The sequence below is a fragment of the Falco cherrug genome, chromosome 7, assembly GCF_023634085.1.
Source record: "Falco cherrug isolate bFalChe1 chromosome 7, bFalChe1.pri, whole genome shotgun sequence".
In the NCBI taxonomy this organism is placed as follows: Eukaryota; Metazoa; Chordata; class Aves; order Falconiformes; family Falconidae; genus Falco; species Falco cherrug.
Window position 1 is genome coordinate 25,397,845 of NC_073703.1, and position 26,024 is coordinate 25,423,868.

General features: G+C 42.3%; 2 protein-coding genes across 6 annotated transcripts in view; one reads left to right on the forward strand and one right to left on the reverse strand.

The window, feature by feature from the left end:
* Positions 1–387: 387 nt before the first annotated feature.
* KLHL28 (kelch like family member 28) lies at positions 388–15,409 on the reverse strand. 3 transcript variants are annotated; one of them, XM_055715166.1, is made up of 6 exons: positions 15,277–15,375; positions 14,414–14,571; positions 11,412–12,310; positions 7,940–8,383; positions 5,005–5,213; positions 388–4,374 (listed from the first exon to the last, which is right to left on the reverse strand). In XM_055715166.1, exons 3-6 carry the CDS (start codon positions 12,308–12,310, stop codon positions 4,211–4,213), a joined length of 1,716 nt encoding a protein of 571 aa, XP_055571141.1. In that variant the 5' UTR covers positions 14,414–14,571; positions 15,277–15,375; the 3' UTR covers positions 388–4,210. The 3 variants fall into 3 exon arrangements, with proteins under 3 accessions (XP_055571141.1, XP_055571140.1, XP_055571139.1); XM_055715165.1 differs by having other exon boundaries at positions 14,356–14,571; XM_055715164.1 differs by lacking the exon at positions 14,414–14,571 and having other exon boundaries at positions 15,277–15,409.
* A 276-nt stretch (positions 15,410–15,685) lies between these two features.
* The window catches only part of TOGARAM1 (TOG array regulator of axonemal microtubules 1), a 45,044-nt gene continuing 34,705 nt past the window's right edge, over positions 15,686–26,024 (forward strand). For all 3 annotated transcript variants that reach the window (XM_055715157.1, XM_055715158.1, XM_055715159.1), the window contains exon 1: positions 15,686–17,235. In XM_055715157.1, coding sequence (XP_055571132.1) covers positions 15,760–17,235 — 1,476 coding nt within the window. In that variant the 5' untranslated portion in view covers positions 15,686–15,759. The remainder of the gene's footprint in view (positions 17,236–26,024) is intronic.

A 26,024-nucleotide genomic window follows, 5' to 3' on the forward strand; every position in this document is an offset into this window, starting at 1 on the left:
GAGCTTTCCAGAGCATGCTCTTCCGCCAATGAAAGCGGGAACAAGTGGGTTTCTGTTCCTTTGAGGGTTACTGGTTCCTCAGGGAGGTGATAGTTACAGCTACAGGGGCAGATGGAAAATAGCAAGCCACATACTAAAATCCTCTTCCAGAGCTTTTAATACCAATGGGGGTAAAGACCCAGTAACACTGTTATTGAGGTCAGGGTCTTCCAGGCAGCTCAACCCTCCCCCAAAAGGGCAATTGTCCTTCTGTCCCACCTGCCCTTGGGTCTGCTGTTACCTTGCAGCACTGAGGCATCACCATTTTTGATCAACAACTCACAGAGATGTTACTGGCTTAGAAGAGAAAGCTAAAGCATTATTTATATGCACCATCCAATAGAAGTGTAACAGTGAGGGGTTTTTTTCCCCATGTTTATTTACTAAATCGTTTCACATTCAATGAAACAGTTACAACAATACTTACAAGAGCATTATCACAAGAGCAAACACATTGAGAACACTAGTAAAGACCGAGAATGCAGGTTACAGTTATTTTCCTGTTGAACTCAAATGCCACTTTTGTAAACAATAACAAAACCAGAACGTTGCTGCTACAAAAGATGTACACATAAAAACACTCTACGTACACAAAACTACATATATCATTTTATACTCTCAACCAAAGCACTCTGGTCAACTCCGAGTACAATTTGGTAATCTCTGTACAATTATTAAATCCTGCTAAAAATTATACTTATCATTGGGTTTAAAATACAGCACAGCGCATAAGGCAAAAAAATAGGAATTATCATCCAGTTCTTTGTGTTTCAGTTAAAATATCAAGAATTTAAGGCAAGTTTGGACATTTTGCATTGTTTCATATAGTGAATGGGGACTTACAGATGGCAAATTCACAAAAGTAACACGCTATCTTCCAGAACAAGTTAACTAGTTGTAATGCGTACTGGACACATTTTCCCCTCTAGGAATTTCAACAAGACTTTCTGAAAGAAAAGCATATTCCTAGTAAGAGAGACTGTCAAGAAGCTTACAGATGAGTAACTGGAGAAGGAAAAAAAAAAAAAAAAAGCAAAAGTTCAGGAACTGTATGTACACATATAAACTCATACCCATTTTAAAGTGCTTTACAGATAATTTTGAGTGATTAAGAAATAGAACTGGATGATAATTTATAGTTGTATGACATCTTATTTGAAGGTCCCTAATTTTTAAACTGCAAGACAGACATTACAATGAGAGTATTCTTCTTTAAATGCAGATTTAAACTGATTGTTGTGTCTGCTCTTCCTATAACCAAGCACTTCAGTGAACAGGACAAGCACCCAGAACAGAAAGTGAAGATGGCATGATTTTAAGTGACACAATCCCTAAGCTGATACCATGTTCAATCCATGTCTAGCTAAACAGTTTATTCAAGAACAGCAGTATAGTTCATTACATGTTTTTTCCCCATTTTTCATACCAAGCCAGCATTCTAAAAAATTGTTTATGCTGCTATCTTAAATTTAGCAATACCATGTGACACAATAAAGGTCCAGTCTCTACAACCTAATTTAACATTACTGCTGCCTAGGTAAAGAGAATAAAGCATTTTGCCATTTTAAGTGCTTTGACTTCCATAAATCAAAGGTGTTTATATACATATTAAATAACCATCAACACCGCCCTGACCTATGTATTTTTTTGTTCTGATGAAGCCAAAACACCTTTTATACCTTGCTATATCACTGTCTACTAACTGAAAACAGTGTTTACTAATACTTCCAATCAGAACATGTATATGAGCATCTTCATTCACAAATTCCTATTGGAGTTAAACTCTAAAAGGTATGGCATATAATGAACTGCACGGAAAGCCTCCAATAAGTAAAAGGCATAAACTTCTCTTTTAGGCAAGGAATTTTTATTATTTCAATATTAGTTTGTTAAGCATCTTTATCTCCAGTGTATATTGGAAAATCTGATAATCAATGGCATCTCTGTGAAACAGACTGAAAAGTAAAACAGCACAGGTAACCATTCCGCTTGTGCATTTACCTGAACAGAACGAGAAGGCAATCTACACAACAGGCTGAAAAATCTCTGTTAACCCCTAGCCCCAAACCTATTCCCCTTCCTTCTCCTCCACATGCACAAACACACAACATACAACCAGGTACCTACTTGTGTCCTATCAACAGATTCACTGGAATAATTAAATTATGCTATTATTGCTATATAACTAGAATCCTTAGTGGGTCAAACTGCATGGAAAACTCTGAAATTTTTTATTTTATTTGCTTTTAAAGTCCTGCTTAATTCTACCAGATCTGAAGAATACGTGCAGGATTGTAAAATCTGTGCAAACACCTGTTACCTACGAATAAATAATGTTTTATGGTGAAAACACCCTTGTCTCCTTGACTGTTTAAAATCTGAACATTAGCATATGGAAGAACAAGGAACACCACTGTTTGCCTGGCTGCAATTAGCTTTGCAGGAGCTTAGAATAAATCAAGTACACTCAAAACCCTTCCACTTAGCATACTTTTAACAAAATGGCTTTTAAAGCAACTATTTCAAATATTATTGCACCTTCAAAAATAATACTATATGGGCTTGGAAAAAAAAGGGGGAAACATTAAATTAACGTTAAACAAGGGGAAAATAACTCTGGAGGAAGAATTCTTCAGTACTAAGCCTGGCAATACACATACAAACATAAAACAGAAATTCAAGATAACCATGATTCCTAGTTAAAAAGCAGAAGACAAACTGAAACATTCTAAATTAGCTAAAATTCATATTTATTCAGTCATCTATTTTAAATAATGGTTGTAACGCACAGCATGGCTTTCTATTTCTCTGCCCAAACTTTCATTAAGTTTAGGGCTATCACAAAGTTTTATCTCTTGAGATTCTGGTTAATCACGGGAACTGACCTTCAGTATTCCATGGCATAGGACACACCAGGGATGATGAACTATGCCCTGTGCTTTTCATTCATTGCGACTTGTGTCAAAGGCAAGACTGAAGAACCCAAGATGGGATCTCACTATTCACTCCCTATGTATGTATTTGTGAGAACAATAAACAGATCTGAAAAAAAAAATAATGTAACAAACAGAGCTCGTTCAGCACACTGTAATTCTTGACAGTTTTCATAGGCACAAATGTATCAAGCAAATAAAAACACTAGAACAATCAAAACAATCATGCTTTATGCATACTGCACTAAAATCAGTAACAGCCTTATTGTTAAGTCCTACATTTAGCACCATTTTTATATCTGAACACTCTGAGAAAGCAGTCATACATTCTTTTAAAAAAGGAAGTTATACGGAATCTGGACACAAGTGCGCTTGGGAGAAGGATGGGATGGATTCAGTTTTGAGTATTTATTTTATTTCATGCTATGAATGCTGCTGTGGCGTCTTCCGATGCATTACTGTTGTAATTTTTCCGTGCATTACCATTGAAAAGACACAGCAGACTAGCAAGACCAAGTCATTTAATCTAGTACTCATTTATCCACAAAAATAAGGGAAAGATAAAAACGTGATCTCTCTTCACCAGATCCAAGTATTTCATTAAGAAGCAATAAATTTGCCTCTTCATTTTTTTGAGTAGTATCATCCCAGCCCTCCTATCAGTAAGCAGGTAACAAAGGGGAGTGTACAGGCAACATACTATGGCATTTATTATTTACAAACCTTGAGATACAGAAACAAGGCAGCCCTTTAGTTACTGTTCATAAAAAAAATTATGAAGCACTGGCAATTTCTTAATATGAAGACACAACCAGACAACAATCAGCAAACTGTCCAGTCATACAACACATTCACACATCTCCCACCCAAGCACAGTAAACTTCATGTTTTATAGTAGGCAGGAGGAAGAGAGAAAGCTGTAGAAAGTGAAAGGGTTAGATACACAGTAAGTTTTCTAACCATATCCCAGGCATGTACAGTACTCTCTAAAATTCACTGCCATTAACAGGACGCTATCTAAACCCAGCCGGTAAATAAGCTTTCCGTTCCTTCTGCCCATGTCACTACGCTAACAAAGGCCAAATACCAGAAGAAAACAAATCCTTCCTCATTTCTTCACCACATTCCTCCAACCTTCCAACTTCAGAAAATGCAGCTTATGGTCTCCGCCACCAGGGTTTGTTTTCAAGCAGATTAAGCTCCACCTTTGCGTCAGGTCCATAAAGTTCTGATTTTCATCAAAGTGCAGTCAAACCAAAATTGCATCGACAGTACATCATCCCAGCAGAGTCCAGCCAGGTATCCGAGATGGGATCGTATTTCTGTACAGTGTTCAGATAGGATGACCCTGAATGACCTCCAACTACATAAAGGTAGTTATCAATTACAGCTGCACCAACTCCTATGGGGGGAAAAAAACCCAATAAATCTCAAATAGATTGCATGATCACCAAACATGGAAATAAGTAGTACTTCTGTTCCTAATTGAACACTCTCCCTCGCCTCACACCAGCTCAAGGCTGAACAGACAAATTCTCACAGCCTCTATTTTGGGCTGTTTTTAAAGAAAACAGGTGTAAATTAAGAGTCCCTCTCTGTTCTGGTCTTACACTCCTTTTTTACTGTTCTCGCATCCTTTCCTATAAAAAAAGCAATGATCTTCTGTCCCAGTGCTCCTTGTTAGGGAGACAGAAGAGGGGATGCACTACTGAGTCTCAGCGTAAAGTAAAATACAGCAGAACAGTAATCACAGCATTGCTGAAATGCACTCAAAATCAATGAAGAAATGGAAGGTAGAGTAGAAATATTACTACGTATTATTTTTGTTACAGGTCTGTATTAATACACTGGAGTAATTAAAAACGAATAAATACTTATTCTTTCACACAGCTCATTAAGTGATATATATTTACAGATGAAATGCAACACTCTGTAGACAAGTCACCGCAACTTTATTGCGGCTTCTCTGAGGTCAAACAGTTTATTTCTGAATGGATATCACAGTTAACTGCTGAGTTTCGTATGCCCCTACCTGTTCTGGGTTCCTTCATGGGTCGACACACAGTCCACTGATTTTGATGAGGATCATACCTCTCAATGCTTGATAGGTGAGACACACCATTGTGTCCACCTACTACAAAAATGAAGCCCAGCATGACACCGACGCCAAAGTTTATTCGTTTATCAGCCATCGAAGCTACTGTCTCCCACGAGTTTTTACTTGGATCATAACGCTCCATGCTGCAAACACAAACAAATAACTTGTGAGGCTTGGATTTTAGTGACATTTGAATTTCGCTCCACAAGCAATCTGCATTTGTCAGAGGTACATCTAGTTCTGTCAACCAGCGTTACCACACACAGCAATAATGCAACATAAAGAGAAAGGGCTTGAGCTGATGGAAAATTCTGCAATGTAGTTGCTTTGTCCTACCCAATGGTAGCACACAAGAAGCTAACGCCAGTGTTATCACTTCAGAAGCAATCAATCACATCCTAGGGTCCTTTGACAACAAAAAGCAGCTGGAGGTTCTCAGCAGAGCATTGCCAAAAAGCAGTTTTAACATATTTCATCCCAACACAGCAACTGCAGTTCAGCTGCTTCTCTGATGTCTTCATGCCGCTACCCTGGATCTTCAGGTTACATAGTGAAACAAAGCAAGATTTTTCAAAGCTGGCCTCAGAACTGAAAGGTCTTCCAAGGATGATTGCTGCTATTTATAAAAAAAGCAACCCATGAAAAAATGGACACAATGCAGACCTGAAGTATATCTATTTGGGTAACACATCAAATCAAAAACTTAATTGAGGCTTGCCTGAAAATAACAGGCAAAAAATAACCCAATGTGGAGAGCATATTCCTCAAGAAAAGTAGTAAAGAGGTTGCTGATGAAAAGACTAAGGACAGAAGAGGCCTTCAGGATAAAATGGAAATGAATTATTATTATTAATTTTCACCACTGGAGCTGTACAGATGGTCACAGCCATTAAGACACTCATGACACACAGCCATTCCCTGTCCGAAGCGCGGCATGAAGGGGCAGAAAAAAGGGGAGGAGAAAATCAGAAGCACTACAGCACTGGAAAAAAGGTGCTTAATTACACCGTAGTGCTTGTATGAATCTAGTGACTGTATGGTATAGCATATTACTCACATCCTTGAATAATTAATAAACCCCAAATTATTCAATAAAGTAAATTACTTTTAAAAAGGCAAACAATTAAATAACAGATTCCATTAACTCTACAGGAACTGCTAGCAATTCTTTTCTGACCGAAAAAGAGTGAAGGAGTAAGGCTACTGCAGAATTCTAACGCTGTTAAGAGCTTTCCCTTTAAAGGTACCAGCTTGATAAAGACATTTCCTCTTGCTGCAGTGGTAAGTCTCACGCTTCCTGGAAGGATGTTACCAAGTTTCCCTTCCAAAAGCCTTGTGTACACTGAGTGTTCAACTTTTGGGAACCAATTCTGGCAAGATCGAGAGCTCGATCATCTTCCCTGTGTTACAGTCTGGGCAACAAGGCTGCAGTGGAGTGAGCACCCCCCAGTAACTCCCCATACACCTGCTCTACTCTGCTTCTGACTCTGCTTTAAGCTCCTACTCAAGCTAATAGCTCTGTATGGTACAAAGGTGGTACAGAGCTGAGCGACCACAAGAGGCATCAGCACAGCTGAATTACTGCTGGTCAAGTTCTCACGTAAGGAAATCCTACAGTCAACAGAAAACTTTTGGAGATGGTTTCCAGGTCTATTAAGTATTTCAACTGTTCACACAGCTCAATTTAAAATATAGAACATCAGAATGATATCACGTTACATTTCATAAAATCCTGTCACAACCATACCAAACAGTTTAACTTATTGCTGGTTTGTATTTCAGTAACGGAATGAAAACTACTTAGTTATACTTTCCTATTTGGAAACCAATCCTTTGCTTCATAAACTGTTTTATATAGAAACATATCAAGTATAAAAAGTAAGTACCATTAATGAATAGTGTAATGTCATTACACTACACTGTTAAACAATCCATGTATCCCTTCCTATAATAAATAATAAAAATCTTGCTTCAGCTATTTAGATTTGTATTTTATTAATTTGCTTCCTGGAGGTCCATATGGCTGATTTGTTCCCATTTTAATAAAGAAAAGGGAGTACAAATGACTTTTTGGTCTAACTAAATGCTCCTGTCCATCTGTAGACAGCGATGTGGAACAGAACAATTGAAAGAGCCGTGCTGGTACCAGAAAACATTCTCGTGGGTATAAGGCCTGAAGGAATCCTAGTTCTACCCAGGGGCCAGACCAGTAACATCATCCTGAACTTTACTATTATCATTGAGACTACTTTAAGATTCCAGCTGAGATAAACACTTATTTTGTGTATATTAAGCACGTGAAAAATGATACTCATTTCAACAAGTGCTTTCAATGTTAAAGCTAGCCACACATCCTAGTGTTTTCCAGGCTTGAGGTACAAGGATTTACAGAGCACTGGCAAGGTGCTAAGCAAGCCTCTCCACAGACCTCAGTAAATGAGATGCAACAGCATGACAGACACAAAGACACTACCTTGGGGCCTGAGCACATGAGCCCACACAACATTATTCTGCTGAGTTAACCAGCTTGGGTGTGTGCAAGGTCAGGTGTCTTGCACCACCTTGCTTAGTAATATGTGTATGTGTCTTTGTCTTTACTATTTTTCCTTCTTGAGGATTTAAAAACAAAACACCACACAAAAACCACAGACAAACCAGCTCCGAGCTGGAACAAGTAAAGGTAAATTAAAATAAAGATTTCCCAGTTGAGTTATTAACCTGATACGGCCCAACAAGGATTAATGAGCTACACCGTGGATTTCCAATCTATCTTAGAATATTTTTAAATAGTTGCTGAACGTAAGCTTAGCAGTGAGTTTTGCTGATTTCCAGCCGATGATATTGAGCTAGACACATCAAAAGCACATACCTGTTCATATGGGCAGGACCATAACCACCAATGGCATATATCATTCCATCCAAGACAGCTGCAGCAAAACAACTTCTTGTTTTGTTCATCGGGGCCACTAGCTGCCACTCCTTCACTTTAGGAATGTATTTCTCTACAGTTCGTAAATAAGATTGCCCATCGTAGCCACCTAAGGCGTAGAGTTCTCCCGCCAGAACCACCACTCCCAGAGTACTCCGGCTCTCAAACATCCTTTCAAGAGATGTCCAAGTGTTTGTATCAGGGTCCCAGCACTCCACTGAATTCTCATGCTTTCGGTAACTGATGCCTTGACACACGTGGGTTGCAATCCCTCCTACCACATATATTTTCTGGTCTAGGACACATATTCCAAATTCATAGCGGGGAATGCTAAGAGGTGCCAGGCCTATCCAGGAGTCATTCTGGGGAAAATACATTTCAACACTGAAACAGAAAGACAAAGATTATGTGAGCAAACCTAACTTGCTAAAGCTCTGTGAAGTGCAAATGAGCATCAAGGAACATAGCCTTAAGATTATTTCCTATGTCCCATCTGATGTTTGCTGTTGCTTCCAATAGCCCAAATGTAAGCTAAAATCAAATGCTGTTTACTGTTCTGATGAGTTAAAACCCCAGGGCCTCACCATCCAGTGCGATGCAGCAACGCAGCAAGAAGCCACAGCACTAAGTCTGAGACCTAAGATGATGGAATTTTGGAAGTACAAACCAGACAGACTCACAGAGAAGGCAGGACAGCATCATGGATAACGCAAGGGAAGACAATATGGTGCTGATGCCACAGCAGCTTTTGCAGATAGGCTGTGACTGAGGTAAGCAAAAAATATAAACCAGAGAGTAAACTGGGGGTGGTGGAAGTCAGAACAGCCACAGAGATGGGAGAGAAAGGAGAATTAAGAGGGGGAAGCGCATGCCTACACATGTGTACAAACACACATTTAGAAAGTACCATTTGTAGTTTTGTAAATACCTATTTTACATGTACTGTATAGTTTAAATAAAATACCAAATTAGAACAAACTAATTTTGAAAAGACTTTTCAAAACACTGCTTATTTGCATTTTCTTTCAATTATACTCAGTGCTAAAATACGGTGAGTTTAGCCTATCACTTATGAAGTCAGGTCAATCTACCTAAGTAGTTAATAAATTACTTAAATGACTTAAAAGAATATCTAGTTCACAGGGAATATGATCTGTTGGAAGAAGGGTTCGCCAGAGTCAAGAAGACACTCAATATGAGTTATGCATCTTGCTCAACTTTATTAGTTTCTAACGCTACTTATATAGAACCGATACACATGCACATTTGTAAAGCAGAAATATAACTGGTTAGTAGTCTCTAAATGCGCGCGGTTCTCACACCCCTAATTATCATGACTAAAATAAGCATTCTATCCATGTAGCTAATTGTGTTGCTGTGCTTCAGCCTTGTAGTTTGTTAGTTTGTTACTCCCTATTTTCCCATACCGGTCCCTATCTTCCTTGGCCCTGCACCTGCTTTCCCAGCAGCTGTAGCTTGTTACAGCCACGGCCTGTTGGCACAACATAATTACTTGGTCTCAGGATTCAAGAATAGCTCAAGGCCACCTTTCTTGTTAACTCCAGCACAGCAACTTCAGTACAATTCTGATTACAGGCCTATTCTAATACCAGGCCTGGATTGTGCAGATCTTCAGAGACTCTAAGGCCACGCTTCTGCAGCCATTCTTCTACAATGATCCCTTCAAAAAACGTACAAGAAAATGAAGCCACTGGAGAGCCATTGATAGTCACCAAGAACCCAAAAGCAGAGACTGCCGAAACAGCACGCCGGCTCTTGATATCAACAGCCGGGTTAGAAAAGAGCAGTACTCAGTGTATTCTAAGTAATTTTGTTATTATGAAGCAGCAGCAGCTAACTGTAAATGAAAAACCAGCCTTCCTGCAAGTCAAGAGGAAAAGTAGAACAAGAATAGTGAAATTAAGGTTTCCTGCTTCACAATTTTAATTGTATTAGGACTCGTTTGTTTAATCCATCCGAGACTTCTTTTTTTGTATGTCGAGAGCAATTGTTTAACCTTAATTCTTAACTGAAACAACAATTTAGGAAAGACTAAAATGGATAATAAATTAAGGAAGAGTAAGTTTTTGTACACATTACAACATGGTTAATAGTAGTGAAGAGCATTTTTTTTTTAAATATTAAAATAATCCAAACTACATTGTTATGTAGTATCATTACAATCACTGAAGAAGCTGTGAAAGAAACAGAGCTGAGGAATATCAGAGGATGGAGTTTATTCACTCACACAGATTTTTTTATTAAGCACAAAACTCCCTTTATTTTTTTAATTTATAAAACCAACAATTCCCAGTCCCAACATCTAGTTTACTATTGATCCCTATTATCAGGACGGTTAATTTTAAATAACTTTAACATCTCTAAGCACAGCAAAAAAGAACATACAGATCTTCCCAGGCTTTTAAGTATATTTATATATACAGAAGCACGGAACTGTCACAGAAGAGAGTATCTCAGAGTAAACTATTATCCCAGAATTCAGCTATGGAACCAGTCTGGGTAATCTGCTATAACACAGAAAACGTTTACCGAGCTGATAATGGTACATTCGACATCAAAGCACTATACGTGTAATTGTAAGTACATGATATACGCAGACCCACATATAGTTTATCTACCATTTCTGGTAATGTTAGTACAATGTTTTCAGTAAACCCAACCATATTAGTACAGGGAAGAAATTTATTTTTCTCCCTATTATTTCCTTTTGCTCACATCACTAGTGTCAGCGATGTACTCCAGTAATTGGAGAATTATTGTTTTTATTTATTTATAAATATATCTATATATGAATTAAAAAAATAAAATCATTTTGTAAACAGAGTGAAGAAAGATGGGTACGTACCTGTTCCTGCCAGCAGAGAATAAAGTCATGATTATATTTTGACCAAGAATGTGACATGGCTAAGAACTACCTCTTCACTCTTTCCTGATTAAGTCTATTTTAATTCCAGTAACTTTTGAGTTATCAGAAAGCATATTTGTCATATATTAGGTTAAATTTTATGATCTGATTGTCTGCAATAATAATAGATCAGGGAAAAAATTACGTAAAGTGAAAAGACCTGAAAGGATAAAGAAGTAATGTACAAACTATTACTAACCAAATTCTTAATCAACAGTATTAAAATCCCATTTTATAGCTATTTGTGTTGGCACAAACAAAACCCTGTGACAGATTACTGGTGAAACCAAAGAGCATTCTGAATTCAGAGCTTGTCTTTTTTTTTTTTTTTTTAATCTACTTAAAGAGATCTTATGAAGGAAAGCAGTAACTACAATCCTGCAGACCACAGCTCTTCAATGACTGTCTTAATCCTGACCCAAGGTGATAACAAACATGCGGGAACATCACACACTCAAGCGCTGCTACAACTTCACTATTACTTACCTTTCCAAACACGCAAACAGTCCAGCTTTTCCTCCTACAGCACAAAGAACTTTCGGGGCACAGCGAGGTCGTGTCATCAGCATGGTCTGGTGGGAAAGTCTGTGTTCAGGCATAAAGTGGTATTTTAGGGCCTCATTTAGCAGATGTTTACAAGTATGGTCATCACGAATGAGATGGTTTGCTTCATATAACCTCGTAAGAAACTTAACACTCAGCAGCGGCAACCGAACGCAATGTAGCAGCTGTGCTAAGTACTTCTGTCGCTCCTGCACATCACATTTGATCCATGACTCTAGTGCATAAAAAACTGTTTCTTCTGTCACAACATTCAAGCAGTCATTGGAAACAATTTCATCCAATTCAGAATGTGTAAGCTCAAAAAATTCTTCCGTCTGACAAACATCTTCAAAGTTTTGACAAATGTACTTGTTAGCAGCCAAGTAGAGGTCGTGGCAGCCATAGGTCTCTGCAAAACGGGAAATCCCGATGCAATTTCCAGGATCAAGCTGGCTTTCAAGAAACGCACAGCACTCCTTCACTACCAGTTTGATCTGAAGAAGATTTGCAGCTGGAAGAAGCGACTCCACAGTGTCTTGTGAGATAAACACAGTTCCCGTGTAGGCATACTCCACGATGGCCTGCAGGGCCGTCTCATCAATGCACTGGAACTCCACCTCCGAGTTTTCCTTCTCAGAAAGATTCCCAGTGAACATGGCTTTGAAGTACGGACTGATGCTGGCAAGCACCACTTTGTGGGCATGGATCTTGACATCACCAACTCTAAGGATAATGTCACAGAGCTCGTGATGTTGGCGAAGGAGGTTCAAGCCTTGCAGAAGCTGTTCAGAATGCAAGTGGGTTAAGTTGGCAAGCATGTAGGTTGGAGACGACTGGTCCATCTGTGACAAACAAGAATTTTAACGCATTACTCAGGGCTTCACTTCAACAGCTTCATTAGTCATGTTACTTAGATATGCCACACATAACATTTAAAAAAAATATTTTTCCATTTTTGCTTTTATCTTAATTAGGTTTATTATTTCCCAATTTACTTTTTCAATCCCTGTGCACTATGTTTTTTCAGGCAAGTTAAATCCAGGACAATCAAATGTTTACTAACAGCATATACTATATTAATCTTTGACTTAAAACAACAAAAATAAAACAACTGCCACCTTTTTTCTTGTTGTTCTGGAGTAAAAAGCATATTATCTGAAACACCTAATAAACAATAGGATTCTATATCAGGTATTTCAGAGAACCGAACAGCAACTGAAATAAAGAATAGAACCAGCTCATTTGCAAGAAAGTTTTAAAAGTTTTTAAACTACTTTGTGCTACTTGCCTGGTGGACTATGTAGGACTACTGTGGTGCAGTCAAGCCCTGCTGTGCTTCCCCTCCAAGCAGTGCTGTGGGCAGGGCCCCACCAGGCAGGCAGGGACCAGCTCTCCATTCCCACCTCCTTGCCCAGAACAGAAAAGGCCCTCCCTCCGCACACAGAGGGAAGACTCACAGAGCAGGCTGGGCCGTATGTGCAGGAGCAGAGGTTACTATACTCCGCACAGGCAGAGGAACACAGGAGAAGGGGAAGATCCTCGCCTCACCTTACAGAGTGTCTTCCACTGTGACAGAAAACCCCCCAGCGGACATGCCCTCACCCTCTGGAGAGATCAGACCCAGGGAAGACCGGGAGCTGGGCCTTGCCACCACCATCAAGATGCAAGAGGTGGGAGCTGGTGCTTCCCAGGGTGAGCAAGGCGTGGTCCCAGGTGGGCAGGTCAAGCATCCTAGTATCTACCACCTTTTCCACACCCTCACAGCACCGGCAGCTACCCACACTTCCCCACACCACTAGCAAGGGCAGAGAGAAGGATGCTCATTCCTACTTACAGCTCCACAAAACCTCCAAACACTTCTTCCACAAAATTTTAGTTTGTGTCATGACACTTGAAGGCATTATGATACTTGCTCTAATTTCAGTATCGTTACAATTCAAATGGTGCTGCCCACCACTACCTGTTGGAGAAGCAGTTCTTCAGTTCTTTATTCAGACTGAATCATTATACCAGTGAGAGGGTGGAGAGTATGAATGTGTCAGGATCCTGGACCACGAGGAAACAGAACAATAGTTCTACAGAGAACACTGCAACCATCCAATTTCTGAACTGAAAAGCTGATTTAATTTTGATTTACTAAATGACTACACAAACTTCAAGGACTCACTACTTTTATCTTAAGCAGTTCATTTTTATAGCTCTTTAACTGACATCTAATTTGCAGTGAGCCTACCTAAGAAGTGCTCAATCTGAAAGAATAAAATTAGTTGCCAACATTTAAATACAGAACATAATAGCATCGACAGAGAAGTGAAGGCTTACAGCTAGGAATAGAAAACCTCTCACCCATTAAAAGACAAGTTCACAACTCTATACTGGGGAAAAAAAACACCTATCTAAAAGAAAGTATTTTAAGCAGCACAAATTTTTTTTTGGGAGGGAAGCTGTTCAGCAGCTAAAACTTTATTTTCCTTTAATGTTTGCAATCAGTTCTTAACTTGATTCTACAAATATGTAGAAATCATAAAACACAAGGTAATACTACACAGAAGGCAAAAGGAATAACTACAGTTGAGACACAAAACCTGTAAGAACAGTTATAAATAGCTACACTTAAGCTATTCTGCAGAAATAAAACTTTTTGTACCAACTTGGTAAAGATGCCTACTGGTGTATCTTGCATCCTTCCTGCAGGGCAATGCTCGCCCACACCACACAATTGCATGTATTTATTTTTTTGTTGAGCAAGAAGACAGAGGCTGGAATGTTAACCAGCCCTGAAGAAGGTACGCTAGCCCAACAATCTGCACTCACAAAAAAAAATCAAATAGTTGCCCCTAGGCTCTGGACTATCAGATTCTTTTCACAGTCTGTAGGTAAAACTTACCTTGAAGAGCAGGGAAAGAGTTGCTGGAAATAAAAAGGTTAACTAGAAGTGTAAATACCTAAGCTCACTTAATGAAGGCTTTTACTTTTCTTGAAACCACGGTATGCAACAATGCCCAGTAAGCGATGCAGAGCACAGCATTTTCTTTATGTGAGCAGCAGGAAGAGCTCCAGGCGCTTTTCTGTTCCACGGTAGAATTTAAGTGCTCGCTAGTTCCTTATTTAGGGTACAAAATGGTTGGAGGCAGTCAGCAACTCGTCTAGTTTTGTTACTCACTACACAGCATAAAACCACAAAAGCACCCACCCCAAGCACCGAGCTAACTTTGGTTCTAAACACCCGACACATCACAAAAACCATCTTCTGCATGCCAAAACCAGAAATCCGTATGCCAACTGCAAGAAATAAGTTACAAGCGTAAGCTCTCTGGCTTACGAAATCTTAGGATCTGGGAGCCGTTGCCCTCAGCCCCGTGCCCGCAGGCTGCCCGGGGGGCGGAGGGGCGCGGGGCAGAGCCGGGCCGCCCTGCCGAGGGGCTCCCGGCGGAAATAACAGCAGTGCGGACCCCCCCGCCTCTCCCGGGCAGACTGCGGGGAGCTCGTGGGACCGGGATCTTGCACCAGCCACCCCGCCGCCAGCTCCGGCACTGCCGGGACGGGACTGACACCCTTCCGCCACCGCTCCACTTGTACCAGTGTCTTCCCGGGGTGGGTGGCCGCCCCCCACCCACCGAGTACTTGAGGCCGCCCCTGCCCCGCAGCACGGTGCCGCTCCATTCCGCCCGCACTCCGCGGAGCCGCTGGTCTAACAGCGCTCGCCGCCACGCTGCAAACGGGCACGGAGGCGCTGCCGACACCGAGGCAGCCCCGGGCGGACAGACCGAACCTCTCGGCCGCGGGGACCCGCGCCGGCCGGGCTCACCTGAGGGCGGGGGTGGCGCAGGCCGCGGCGAGGCCCGGCCCGCGGTAGGCGCCTCGCTAACCTCCGCTCGTACGGCAGCGCCCGGCAGCGGCAACGTCACTTCCGGGCGCCACCGCCCCGCCCCCCCACCCAATCAGTGGCGGGGGAGCGCCGCGCACGCACAATCCCCTGGCTCGGGCGGTGCCACTCCACACGCCGGGGGGGGAAGGGAAGGAGGTTCCGCTCCACCGGGAGCCCGGCAGCGCAGCCCCGGCCCCGCCTGCTCCCGCCCCGCGGGTCTCCGTTTCGGCAGCGGCGCTCCCGCGCTCCGCAGCGCCGTGTGTGTGTGTGGCGGGGGGCGGCGGTGAGGGGTGTGCCGGTCTCCCCCAACCCGCCGCGCCGTGGGCGGTGCCGCGCAGGCGCGGTGCGGGCCGGCGCCTGGAGACGGCGGTGTTGTGCCGCGCGGCGTTGCCGGGGCGGGGGCGGCTCCGTCCCGCGCCGCCCATGGCCGTGGCTGTTGCGCTGCCGCCGGCCGCCTGCGCCATGGAGGAGCCGGCGGGCCCCGAGCGCGGCGGGCGGGCGGCGGGGGAGGGTGATGCCGCCGCCGAGGAGCTGCCGTGGGGGCTGCGGCCGGTGCTGTGTGGAGAGACCCTGCGCGGCCGGCGCCGCGGGCCCGCCCGGCCCCCCCGCGCTCCTGCCGCCGCTTGCCTGCGCGCCCTCCCGACGCCGCCCGCTGCCCGCCGCGGCCTAGGTGAGCTCTCCCGTAGCCTGGCCTGGCAGCTGGGCGGCCCCGGGCCCGCCGGGCAGCGGGAGGAGGAGCCCGGCGCCGAGTCGTGCCCGCCCGCCGGCCGGCCGGGGCTGCTGGAGGGCCAGCTGGTCGCTGAGGGCTCGGCCCCGCCGCCGCCCCCCGCCCCGCCCGGCAGCACCGGCCTGAAGTTCGGGCTGTTGCCGCCGGAGCTGCACGCTCGCCTGCTGGACCAGGAGGACTACAAGAAGCGCACGCAAGCCGTGGAGGAGCTGAAGAGGGTGGTTGAAGGTGCCAGCCAGGCTGCGGTGACCTCCACGCCTGCCCCCAGCCTCCTGGGCCTTGTCCAGTTCCTCTGCTCCCTCCTCGATGATTCGAACTTCAAGGTGGTGCTGGGGGCTTTGGAGGTGATACATCTGCTGGCCCTGCGCCTGGGCGACCAGGTTCAGGCCTTGCTGGCACCTCTGGTTTCTGCTGCTGCTAAAGTCCTGGGGGACAACAAGCTGGCCATCCGGCAGGAGTACAACTGCCTGTTCCTGTGGCTGATGAAGGCAGCAGGTCCCCAGGAGGTGCTGAGCCTGCTGCTGCAGCAAGAGTACTTGCAGCACAAGAACTCCAGGGTCCGTGAGGAGGTGGTTAACATCTGCATCGTGGCCCTCCTCACTTACCCTGGTGAGGAGCTGGACTTGGTCAGGCTGGCATTTGGGCTGGCTCCTGCACTGGTGGACAGCAAGCGCAAGGTCAGGCATGCTGCCATGGAAGCATTTGCTGTGCTGGCATCTTCCATGGGACCGGGCAACACCACCCTTCTCTTCAAGGCAGTGGATGCAGTGGAACTCGAGGATGATGGGGATGGAGTGATGCACGCAGTGCAGGCCAGGCTGGCCAGGAAGACCTTACCGAAGCTAGTGGACCAAGGGTTTGTAGAGTATGCTGTGCCCTTACCATCATCTGGTCCTAACAGGGGGTCCTGTTTACCCCCTGGCGCAGATACAGACTGGCTGTTGATGGGCAACAGGACTCAGAGCGCACACAGTTACTGTGGGTATCATTCAAGGGATGATGCTCTGCATAACGTTGGCTCACACTATGCATGTGCCGATCTGGGTGTAAGTCCGAGAAGAGTCTTGAGTGCGGGTAAAGGAAAAAACAAACTGCCTTGGGAAAATGAGCGTGCTGGAGACAGGGAAGGTGGATCAAGAGTTAAGATGCCTTCCACAAAGGGTGTGGAGCAGGTATGTACTCATAGCTTACTGGGCTCGTTTATTCTAAAGCATGTTCCAAAGGGGGATTGGAAAGTTGTCAAAGGCTTATTAAATGCCGGGTATTTGCAAGGTATGGTTGATGCTATAATATTTTATGTGCAAGGATCTCTGTACATGTATCAATCTGGAAAGACAAATTTGAGAACTCCTTATGTCAGATTTAACACTAGTAGGAACCAGACAACTTACCACAAAAAAAAAGAAAAAAAAAAAATTTTTTTTTAGGTTAGCTAGATTCCATGTGACACTTACGTCTAGCCATAGTGACCTGTCTCTGACAATGATTAGATAAAACCCAAGGAATGAGTAAAAGAGTAGGGAAACTATTTCAGAGTTTCTGTTTATATATTTGTATTTCAGAGTACTTGACTGACTGCAAAGGTTGTCCTAAACACAAAAGCTGTTTGGAGCAAAAACTGACAAGTTACTTCATCTCAGGCTTTGAAGGCAGAGCACTGGAGTTTGGCTCAGCCAGTGCTTTTTGGCAGTGCACTGACCGGTAATAAAACTTGAGGATTGCCAATGTCTATGTGGCTCTTTTTCCTCAGTCAGATTTGACTACAAAAAATGTAGGTCAGGATGAAATAGCAATTCTGATTGACTGGAATTTTGATTTTATCAGTTACTGATCATGTCGGCAGCTGCAAAGGGAAGGAAACATTGAAAAATTATTCAGGTCCTTTTTACTTTGGCAGTAGTTCTGTTCAGTGACATCTGTATCGGGTACTGTCCACGTATTTAAGACCTGGGAGTGTATTTGTGTGTGGTGGGTTTTCTGTTGTGTGTGTTTTTTTGGTTTTTTTTGGGTGGGGAGTTGTTTTTGGTTTTGGTTTTTTTTTTTTTAAACTGGACAGGTTTAATTTATACTTGATCTTCAGCAAGTGCGTTTAAACAAGTAGATCTTTTTAAAATTTGAAAGCTCTTTAGAAAAGACTTCCTCACTACTGTGTTTACGTATTCAGAATTTAATCCTTAGTTGCTTAGTAACTGTATTGGATGAGGTCATAAACAGGGCTAATTGGTGAGGGCTAGCTTTTAGTGAAGTCTCTTAATAAAAAGAAGTGCAAGTTAATATCATTGTAGTGATAAAAACTTGAACTTCACATATATATTTGTACGCACACATGCCCATGTCCTTTGTTGGTGTGTTACCTTATTCAGACCCCTAAAGAGATTGATCTGTATCTTTTTGGCTTGATGAATCAGGCTACTAAGTTCCTCTGGGTTGTCTACAAAGCAAACAGGGTCTGCACAAGACATGTAGGAAATGCCTTTAGATCAAGAAGGGTTTTCTGTTTGAAACAGCTTTTCAGTATTGACTAATGCAACTTGTATAAGTAATCGTTAATTGCCAGCGTTCTCTAGGCAAATTGGGCAGAGTTCTGCACTGCTGTTTGGTGCTGGCTGGGTTCATGTTTTTCTGTAGACTTCAAACAAAAAGCAAGCCAGTACATGCACCAAAACCTGGCTGTTGCTTGGCATGGTGGAAGGTCTTCTGCCTCAGACAGCCCTCTATTGAGTTCACCCTTAGGTGCTGTGGAAATCTTTCCTTTTTTTTTTTTTTTTTTTTAATCTCTTTGTACTTGTGGTTGGATTTATCCCTGTAAATGGGGAGGTGGAGCCAAAGTTTCCAACCCAGGTGAGAAAGCAATTAATTTGTGGTTTCATGGTTTCATGTTGCATATGTAAAGTGCATTTAGAAACGGTGTGAACTACATATTCATGGCTTCAAGTCACTGATGAGGAGTTACTCAGCTTACTGGGGAACATCCTTGATACTAAATGATAAAAGTTCTTAAGAATATATGCCCCATACCTTGAAGTGTTCAAGGCCAGGTTGGATGGGGCTTGGAGCAACCTGGACTAGTGGAAGGTGTCCCTGCCCATGGCAGGGGGTTGGAATGAGATGGTCTTTAAGGTCCCTTCCAACCCAAACCATTCTATGATACGTATTTTTAGATGTGTACTATGAGCTTTATGGGCATAAATCCCATTGCATAATACTGGGATGAAAACCAGCCCAGCTGCTGGGGATCTGGGGTGTGAAGTGTGCACATGTGGGGTTTGGGGTTTTATAGTGTTACTCTCAAAGGTGTGCAAATCATAAACCAACTGCTGGAAGCTCTTGTGTAAGACAGCTAGTTACCCCCTGTACGTAAAGCCTAACAGGATAAAATAACATGACTTTCAGATCAGCTTCCTGTGTCTGACAAGCGCTTAGCTTGTCTCTTCGTCATCCCCGCATTTGTCTGTGTGACTGAATTGTGGTGGGATGACAGGTTTTCTGCTTTTCTCCTTGAAAGACTCTTTCAGTTACATAACATTGTGCAAATACTTCAAGTTTAAATTAACATTTTCCTTTGTGATCGTCTGTTCCTATGTTCTTGTGTTATTATGCCACATTTTTCACTTTGTTCTTGCTTATGAGCAGATGTAGAAGTTACATTTGTGCCATCTATTTTTTCAGAATCAGAACAAAATCAATTTCAGCCCTTATTTGGTAAAAGCATTGTTCTGAACAGGGACTACTTGGGACTATCAGTGCAGGTTACTTTCCCATATCTCTTTTCCTTTGCTGCTGTGCGGGGACTTGAGCTGTAAGTTAACCAGTCTCGTTCTGCTTTCGCTGCTGCACACAGTATGGAGTAGTACATGACAAACAGGAGAAAATCCTGTTTGTCATGTACTGTATTTATTCCTTTTAAATGAGAAGTATTTTTTTTTTTTGCAGCTAATGACTGATTCTGTAAGATATCCCGTGCCTCCTAGAGATTCTGTTTGTTCCTGTCTCTTCCCTCTGCTTTCTGACTTGCTCTGTTTGCCTCTCACTTCCATTTTGTGTTTTCTTGCATATTTAAGTTGGTAGGAAGCAGGTCGATAACTTTGAGGTGTCAGAATTTGAAGACTTCGTCAGTTGCACTCTGCCAAAGGAAACATGTTAATGCGCCTTTTGCACTCTTACTTGAAAGATGTCTGAATAACCAGAAACCTCCAGTTAACCAGAATTCATTTTACATGGAAGTATAACACCTCTCCACATAGCTTTTTGCTTACATGCGGGTAAGTCCTGACAAAAAACCAATTTGATGTCATGTTTGATAGAATTTGAAAGTTGCCAATTTTGACTTGGACATAAATGAACACAGTACCAAAATTACATCTGCATTACCAGCTTATTTTAGTTGTATTGGTTCACCTGATGTGAACAATGTCAAAAGTGTTCTTCCCATCATTACAAAGAAACATCTGAGGGCTGATACAATACAGCAGGTAATATTTTGCATTCAGTGGGTTTTAAAAATTTGGTTCAGTCCATGTGAGAATGGAAGCTTTTTCTTTGCCAGTGGGCAGAGTGTACTACTGGCAGACATGAGGTTTTACAATTACTCTTCAACTGGCTTTTGGGAGCAGTGGTTTTAAAAATTGCTGTGGATTAACAGCTGCCCACTTGCCAAGCTCCTTGAAGACACAGTAAGTTGAATGTAAGTTGAACCTGGCTCAGGGAGTAGCTTTGTGTCTATATACAGTCTCATACCAGTTTAGTCTGCTTAGCTGCTGTAACCATCATGCATCTCTCTCCAATAGCGGTGGTTTAACTAGTGCTGGTGGCACTTGTTTGTCACTCAGAAATAGTGGTGGTACTCAGTTTTCCAGGTTCCAGTGATTTCTTTTTACTTCAATGTCTGTAAAGATAAGTCTAGCTGTAACATTGCTCCTGTGACAGACAAAACCATAATTTAAGGTAGCTACTGCATCTTTGCCCTCTGTGAGGGAAAGGAACAGCCTTGTTTGAAAAAGCACATCAGGGAGGCCTTTTATTAGAAGGTAAAGCAAATGCTGCTCATCATCATGTATAAGGGAGGAAAAGAATAGGGATTCATTTTAGTTACCTGAATGGTGACTGCTTAAGCAGCCCCACTGTCAGTGGAGAACTAGTTTGTGCAGTCAGTAGACTGTGGAAAGCTGTCTTTGCTACCAGGGGCCTGATTTAGCATGAGATTATTTTCAAGACATTGAGTCCTATTGACTAGACTCACTTTTACTGCAAAGGAAATATAAACACAATTTATTGATTTTTATTATAAATTGAAATTTATCTGATTTCTGTAGGTTGACAACTTTGCCACCCTGTCTTTGTATCATGATCATTTGTCTTATCTTACTGTTATGTCTTACTTAATAGATGGTAAGGCTCTCCGGGGTGGGCGACATCTTTTTATATGGCGCTGTGATTTTTGGTACGGTATTTGCTGGCTTGTTTTGTTATATCTGTGCCATGAAAACCGCTTTATCCCATGGAGTGTATGTATCTTCGATGCAAGTAGTAGGTGAACTGCGTTTCCACTTGAGGCACACTGACATGAGTAAACTTGGACAGTGTTTCCTGTACTTGAAGACATTCCTTCTTAACTGAAGGAGATTGCCATAAGCTGTATAAATAAAGTTCTTTTCCTTGTTCTTTATCTCTTCACTAAGGTATATCATGCATAAAATTTGGGTAGTTGATTTGTTCATGTAAATGTAAAAAATTAATTATTAATTCAGACATTCCTTTGAAATGAATTTGTTTAAAAATTAACTTTTGGAGTCATTCTGTGGCTGAAAGGAAGCATGAAATGAGCTTAATGTTTAAAGTTGTTTTTCTACTAGTATTTTTAGGGTCATGTTACACAGTGATTGTCCAACGCAGTGTGTAGACTTTCCTGATCAGATAAGATGTAAAGTAAAACATGTGTAAGTTAATGTGTACTAAAAATACAAGGTGATAAAGCACATTGCCTTCAAGGATTTGTCTAAATGCAGCTTCTGTCAGTGATGTTAAATTAGATTATTGATGAAATGTTTTCCTGTAATCCCTGAAGTCCTTTGGCACTGATTTTATTTCATACCCATCTGTAAACTTCGGGCTGCCAGCTGTGCTGCAGGATTCAGAACAATGATCCAACTGTGCTGACAGACATAAAATAAACCAAGGGTGTCCGTCCTGCACGGTGTGTTTCTGTATGGCACAGTCCAGGTGTGACTGTGGTCACACATGTGGCTGCCACCTCGAGCAGCGAGATATCACTGGCGAGTGATGCTTAGCCTGGCACTAGAGATGCAAGCACAGAGTTTTTCTTAATTTGCTAGATTCTCAGGAGACTGTAGTTATGTTCAACATTAAAAACACCTTAGTGAGAAGCTCTAGAGTCAAGAGATGCTTGAACTGCCACCACCCCAGCTTCCAAAGGATGCTTTTGTTCTGCACTCGGAAAGGAGTCTCCTCCCTAGTTGTAACAGCAGAAGAAAACAGGATGGATAGGTAAACACTGCAAGGTTCTTCTCAGGAAACCAGTGCCTCCAGCTGTCTCTTTCAGAGCCAGAGAGTGCAATCAAAGGCCTGGAGAGAAGTGGTGAGTGCAGCAGGACTGTGTGGTCACCCAAGGAGTTGCCTTGCCCTGATGCTGTGGCTGACTGGGAATAAGGCACAGAGGCACGGAGTTCTGCTGGAATGGCACCAGTGACATAGCTCAGCAGTGTTTGGTCTGGAGGTGTGCTCACAAAATGTGGTACTCATGGGGTGTATAGTATGCATCTCTTAAAAAGGTTGTTAAATAAAACATTTATACCAGTCTTTATTTAATCTGTGGGTCTTATTTCTGCCAACTAGTATCTTTTGTTAAAGTGCGTGATTTCACGCTTCAGTGCTTTATATGTTGAAATTGAAGGCTTATGGCTTAAAAGCTGTTTACAGTACCTCAGGTTTCCATTTTTCTTTCTTTCTGTAAGCCAAACCTCAGTTTATCAAATAGAGCATCATGATCTGTGCTTCTGCGCTTCTGGTTCTTGGCAGCTGCACACATCTGTCAAAGCTTGAGGACAGACTCTGCCTTTGACTCTGTCCTCTTCTAAAGCCAGGTTTGAGTAGCCTGACCTCTGCCTCCTTACATGGGACAGGTAGTTACTGTCACCACTCAGCTTGCCTCGGTAGGCTGAAGCTTCTCTGGTTTCTAGCTAAATTAATAAACTGGTAACTGTTCTGGGTTTGTTTGGTTTTTTTAAGTACCTGCAGCATATTCTAAAGCAAATACAGGAGCCTTAGAACAGCACCAGAGGAACACTTTGTTTGCTAGAGATGGGAAACACTTGGCAGCACAGGCTGGTAATAAAGTGTATAACCCCATGATGTTTTTCCTTTGTACTTTGGTAAGGTCCTGTTCATTTCCAGTCTCAAGCTGGTAGAGCCAGGCTCCTGATGTTCCATCTGTTACCTGTAAATCCAATGGATAAAGTTGCCTGAAGTTGCTGAAGTGAGCGTTCTCTTTCTGGAGACACTGATGTGCTATGTCTGCTCCCATTCCTTAGGTTTAGCTTTTTAAAGTATAAAAAATTCCCATCTGATCCAGACCAGATCCTATTAAAAAAAAAAAATGTTTCTGTTGTTTGCTTTAGGACTTGACATGATCTACTGATCTTTTGGGTGCTGACGTTAAGTAATTGAAATTAGCTTGCAGTGACCAAACACGTTGCATTCTCCAGTGGTTTGGCAGCTTGTGCTGTTTGTGAGGGGTCACAGAAATGAGTTTAAGGACAGTGTACTAGCAATCCCCCATTCCCTTTTTAACTCTCATCTTGTATATTTCCAGTTTAAGCAAGCTATCAGAACAAAACCGCTCTGGAGTTTGGTGTACAATTTAAAGAACTAAACGTTGCTACTTGTGTAGACCTTACTAGCTCCACTGCCCTGCTGAAACACGAAAAACAAACTGGTTGCCACAAGATTGGCTAATAGTGTGCTGGGTGTTCCTCGCTGATCTTTTGGTAGCTAAGCCTTCCTGTGTTTACCTTGAAAACTCTATGTATTTTGAAAACATATGTATTATGTGCTCCGTGTAGAACATAGCATGCCTAGTAATTATTGCAGGATTAGAGTTATCTTACCCCGATACTGTGAAAACATGTCTCCTTGTGGAACACACTCTGTGGGTCCCTTTACCTGCTGTAGAAAGCAGTGCCCTTTGCTGGGGAAGCAAAAGCATTTCAACATTTTACTGATGTTTTAAACCATGTTACAAAGTATACCTGAACTCTCTGCAATTTACCATAGCTGCCCTGTTTGGCAATACGTGTGGAATTCTTTGCCATTTACACACTGATCTGATAACCAGGTAACTCAATAGGTGGACTTTATGAAGACCTTAGTGAGTGTTCAAATGATCTGTGAAATTAGTTTTATGAAACAAATACTCTTTGTTTTCCACAGTGATAAGGAGGAGTAAAGGGACACAGAGGCCTGTGTGATGAAGTTATCCTTTCGTTGTGAGTTGAGTGTCCATCTCTGGGACGAGAGTTGTGGGTTTTTTTGGAGGCTGGGAGAATATTTGAGGAGATACCATTGTATACTTGTGCTGTTGTCGATCTGTTCCCTGGTCACATGTTACTGATGGCTGCTGGGTGTTATTTGGTTAGGAGAACCTTTTTGTTTCATCCAATGCCACTGCTCAGCTGGGAAGGGAATGTAAGAACAGAGCATTTGTCAGTGATGGGTCACTCACAAGCGCTGTGCTTTGGTGACCAAGTTAATATTTCATTTGGTGGATGGATGAAAAAATTTTCTGACATTGGTGGTACTAGTGGAATGTAAATGAACCTGAAACCTTTTGAGAAATCCCTTTGACAGGGTCTACGTCAATGAAAAGTCTGGCAGCTGTAGGTTTGCATTTATTTGCCACCACCCTGCATGCTTATGTTTAGGAAATTTATAATCACTGTAATTATAATTTGCATACAATAAAGCAGACAGTTTTTATTCCTGTAGCGGGGGTTGGAACAACTGAACAAAGCTGTACAATCATGTTAGTTTTGTGCATTTTGCTCCTTCTGCATATATTGTTTTGTCTGTGTGAAAAGATGGGGTGTAAGTAATTTGTGCAAGTAACATTTATTTATGGACTGAAAGATACATAGATTGAAAGTGATGTTTTCTGACCGGTTGATCACAGAAGCAAGAATGCCGAGCTCTCCTCTCTTCTTTTGTCCCAAATTGTAATAACTTGGAGAACAAACCATTTCACCCATTTGGCTGCTCTTCTTTTTTCTCATTTGTAGAGTAAAACTGGTGTCCCTCAGGGTACCTGGGTGATAAAAAGCCAGCATAGCACTGAGGGTTATCGGTGCAACTGCTGTGATTTAAATCATTGTTCTTACTGTATACCCAGCAATCGGAATTTGCGGGTTTTTTCTTTGCAAAGCTTCCTATTTCCTGCTCTGGCCTTACTAGTAATTTTGTACCTGCTGGATTCCTCTGTTCTTCCATCACAAATAAGATTTAGACAGATCCGTTTTGTATCAAGGTTCCTGAAATTTTCCCTCGCTGTCATATGCTTTAAGCAGTTGTGTGCAAATATTTTAAGTGAGAGTCAAATCCCTGAAAGCCAATTAAAAAGTCTGGTCCTACATTAGCACCAGCTTTCAGGAAGGAAGGTTTTATGTAAATTTTTAAGCTTATGAGCATTTCAGTGTGTTTGCTTAAAATACCTCAGGCTGAAGACTTTGCTATGCGGATGACTTCAGTCATATCTGCTGAACTTTGAGCCCATGAAGTGCAGTACATAACAGTAAATTGGAACGTGCCATTTTGTAAGTAAATAAAAAACAAATTGCCATTTTTATTAACCAAAGATGTCTCTGGGAACAGGGAAGCTGTCTCATCTGAGAGCCTGTGTCCACGTAGCTGTGTACCTTGGCACTCAATGCAGGGAAGAACCGCGGTTCCTTTG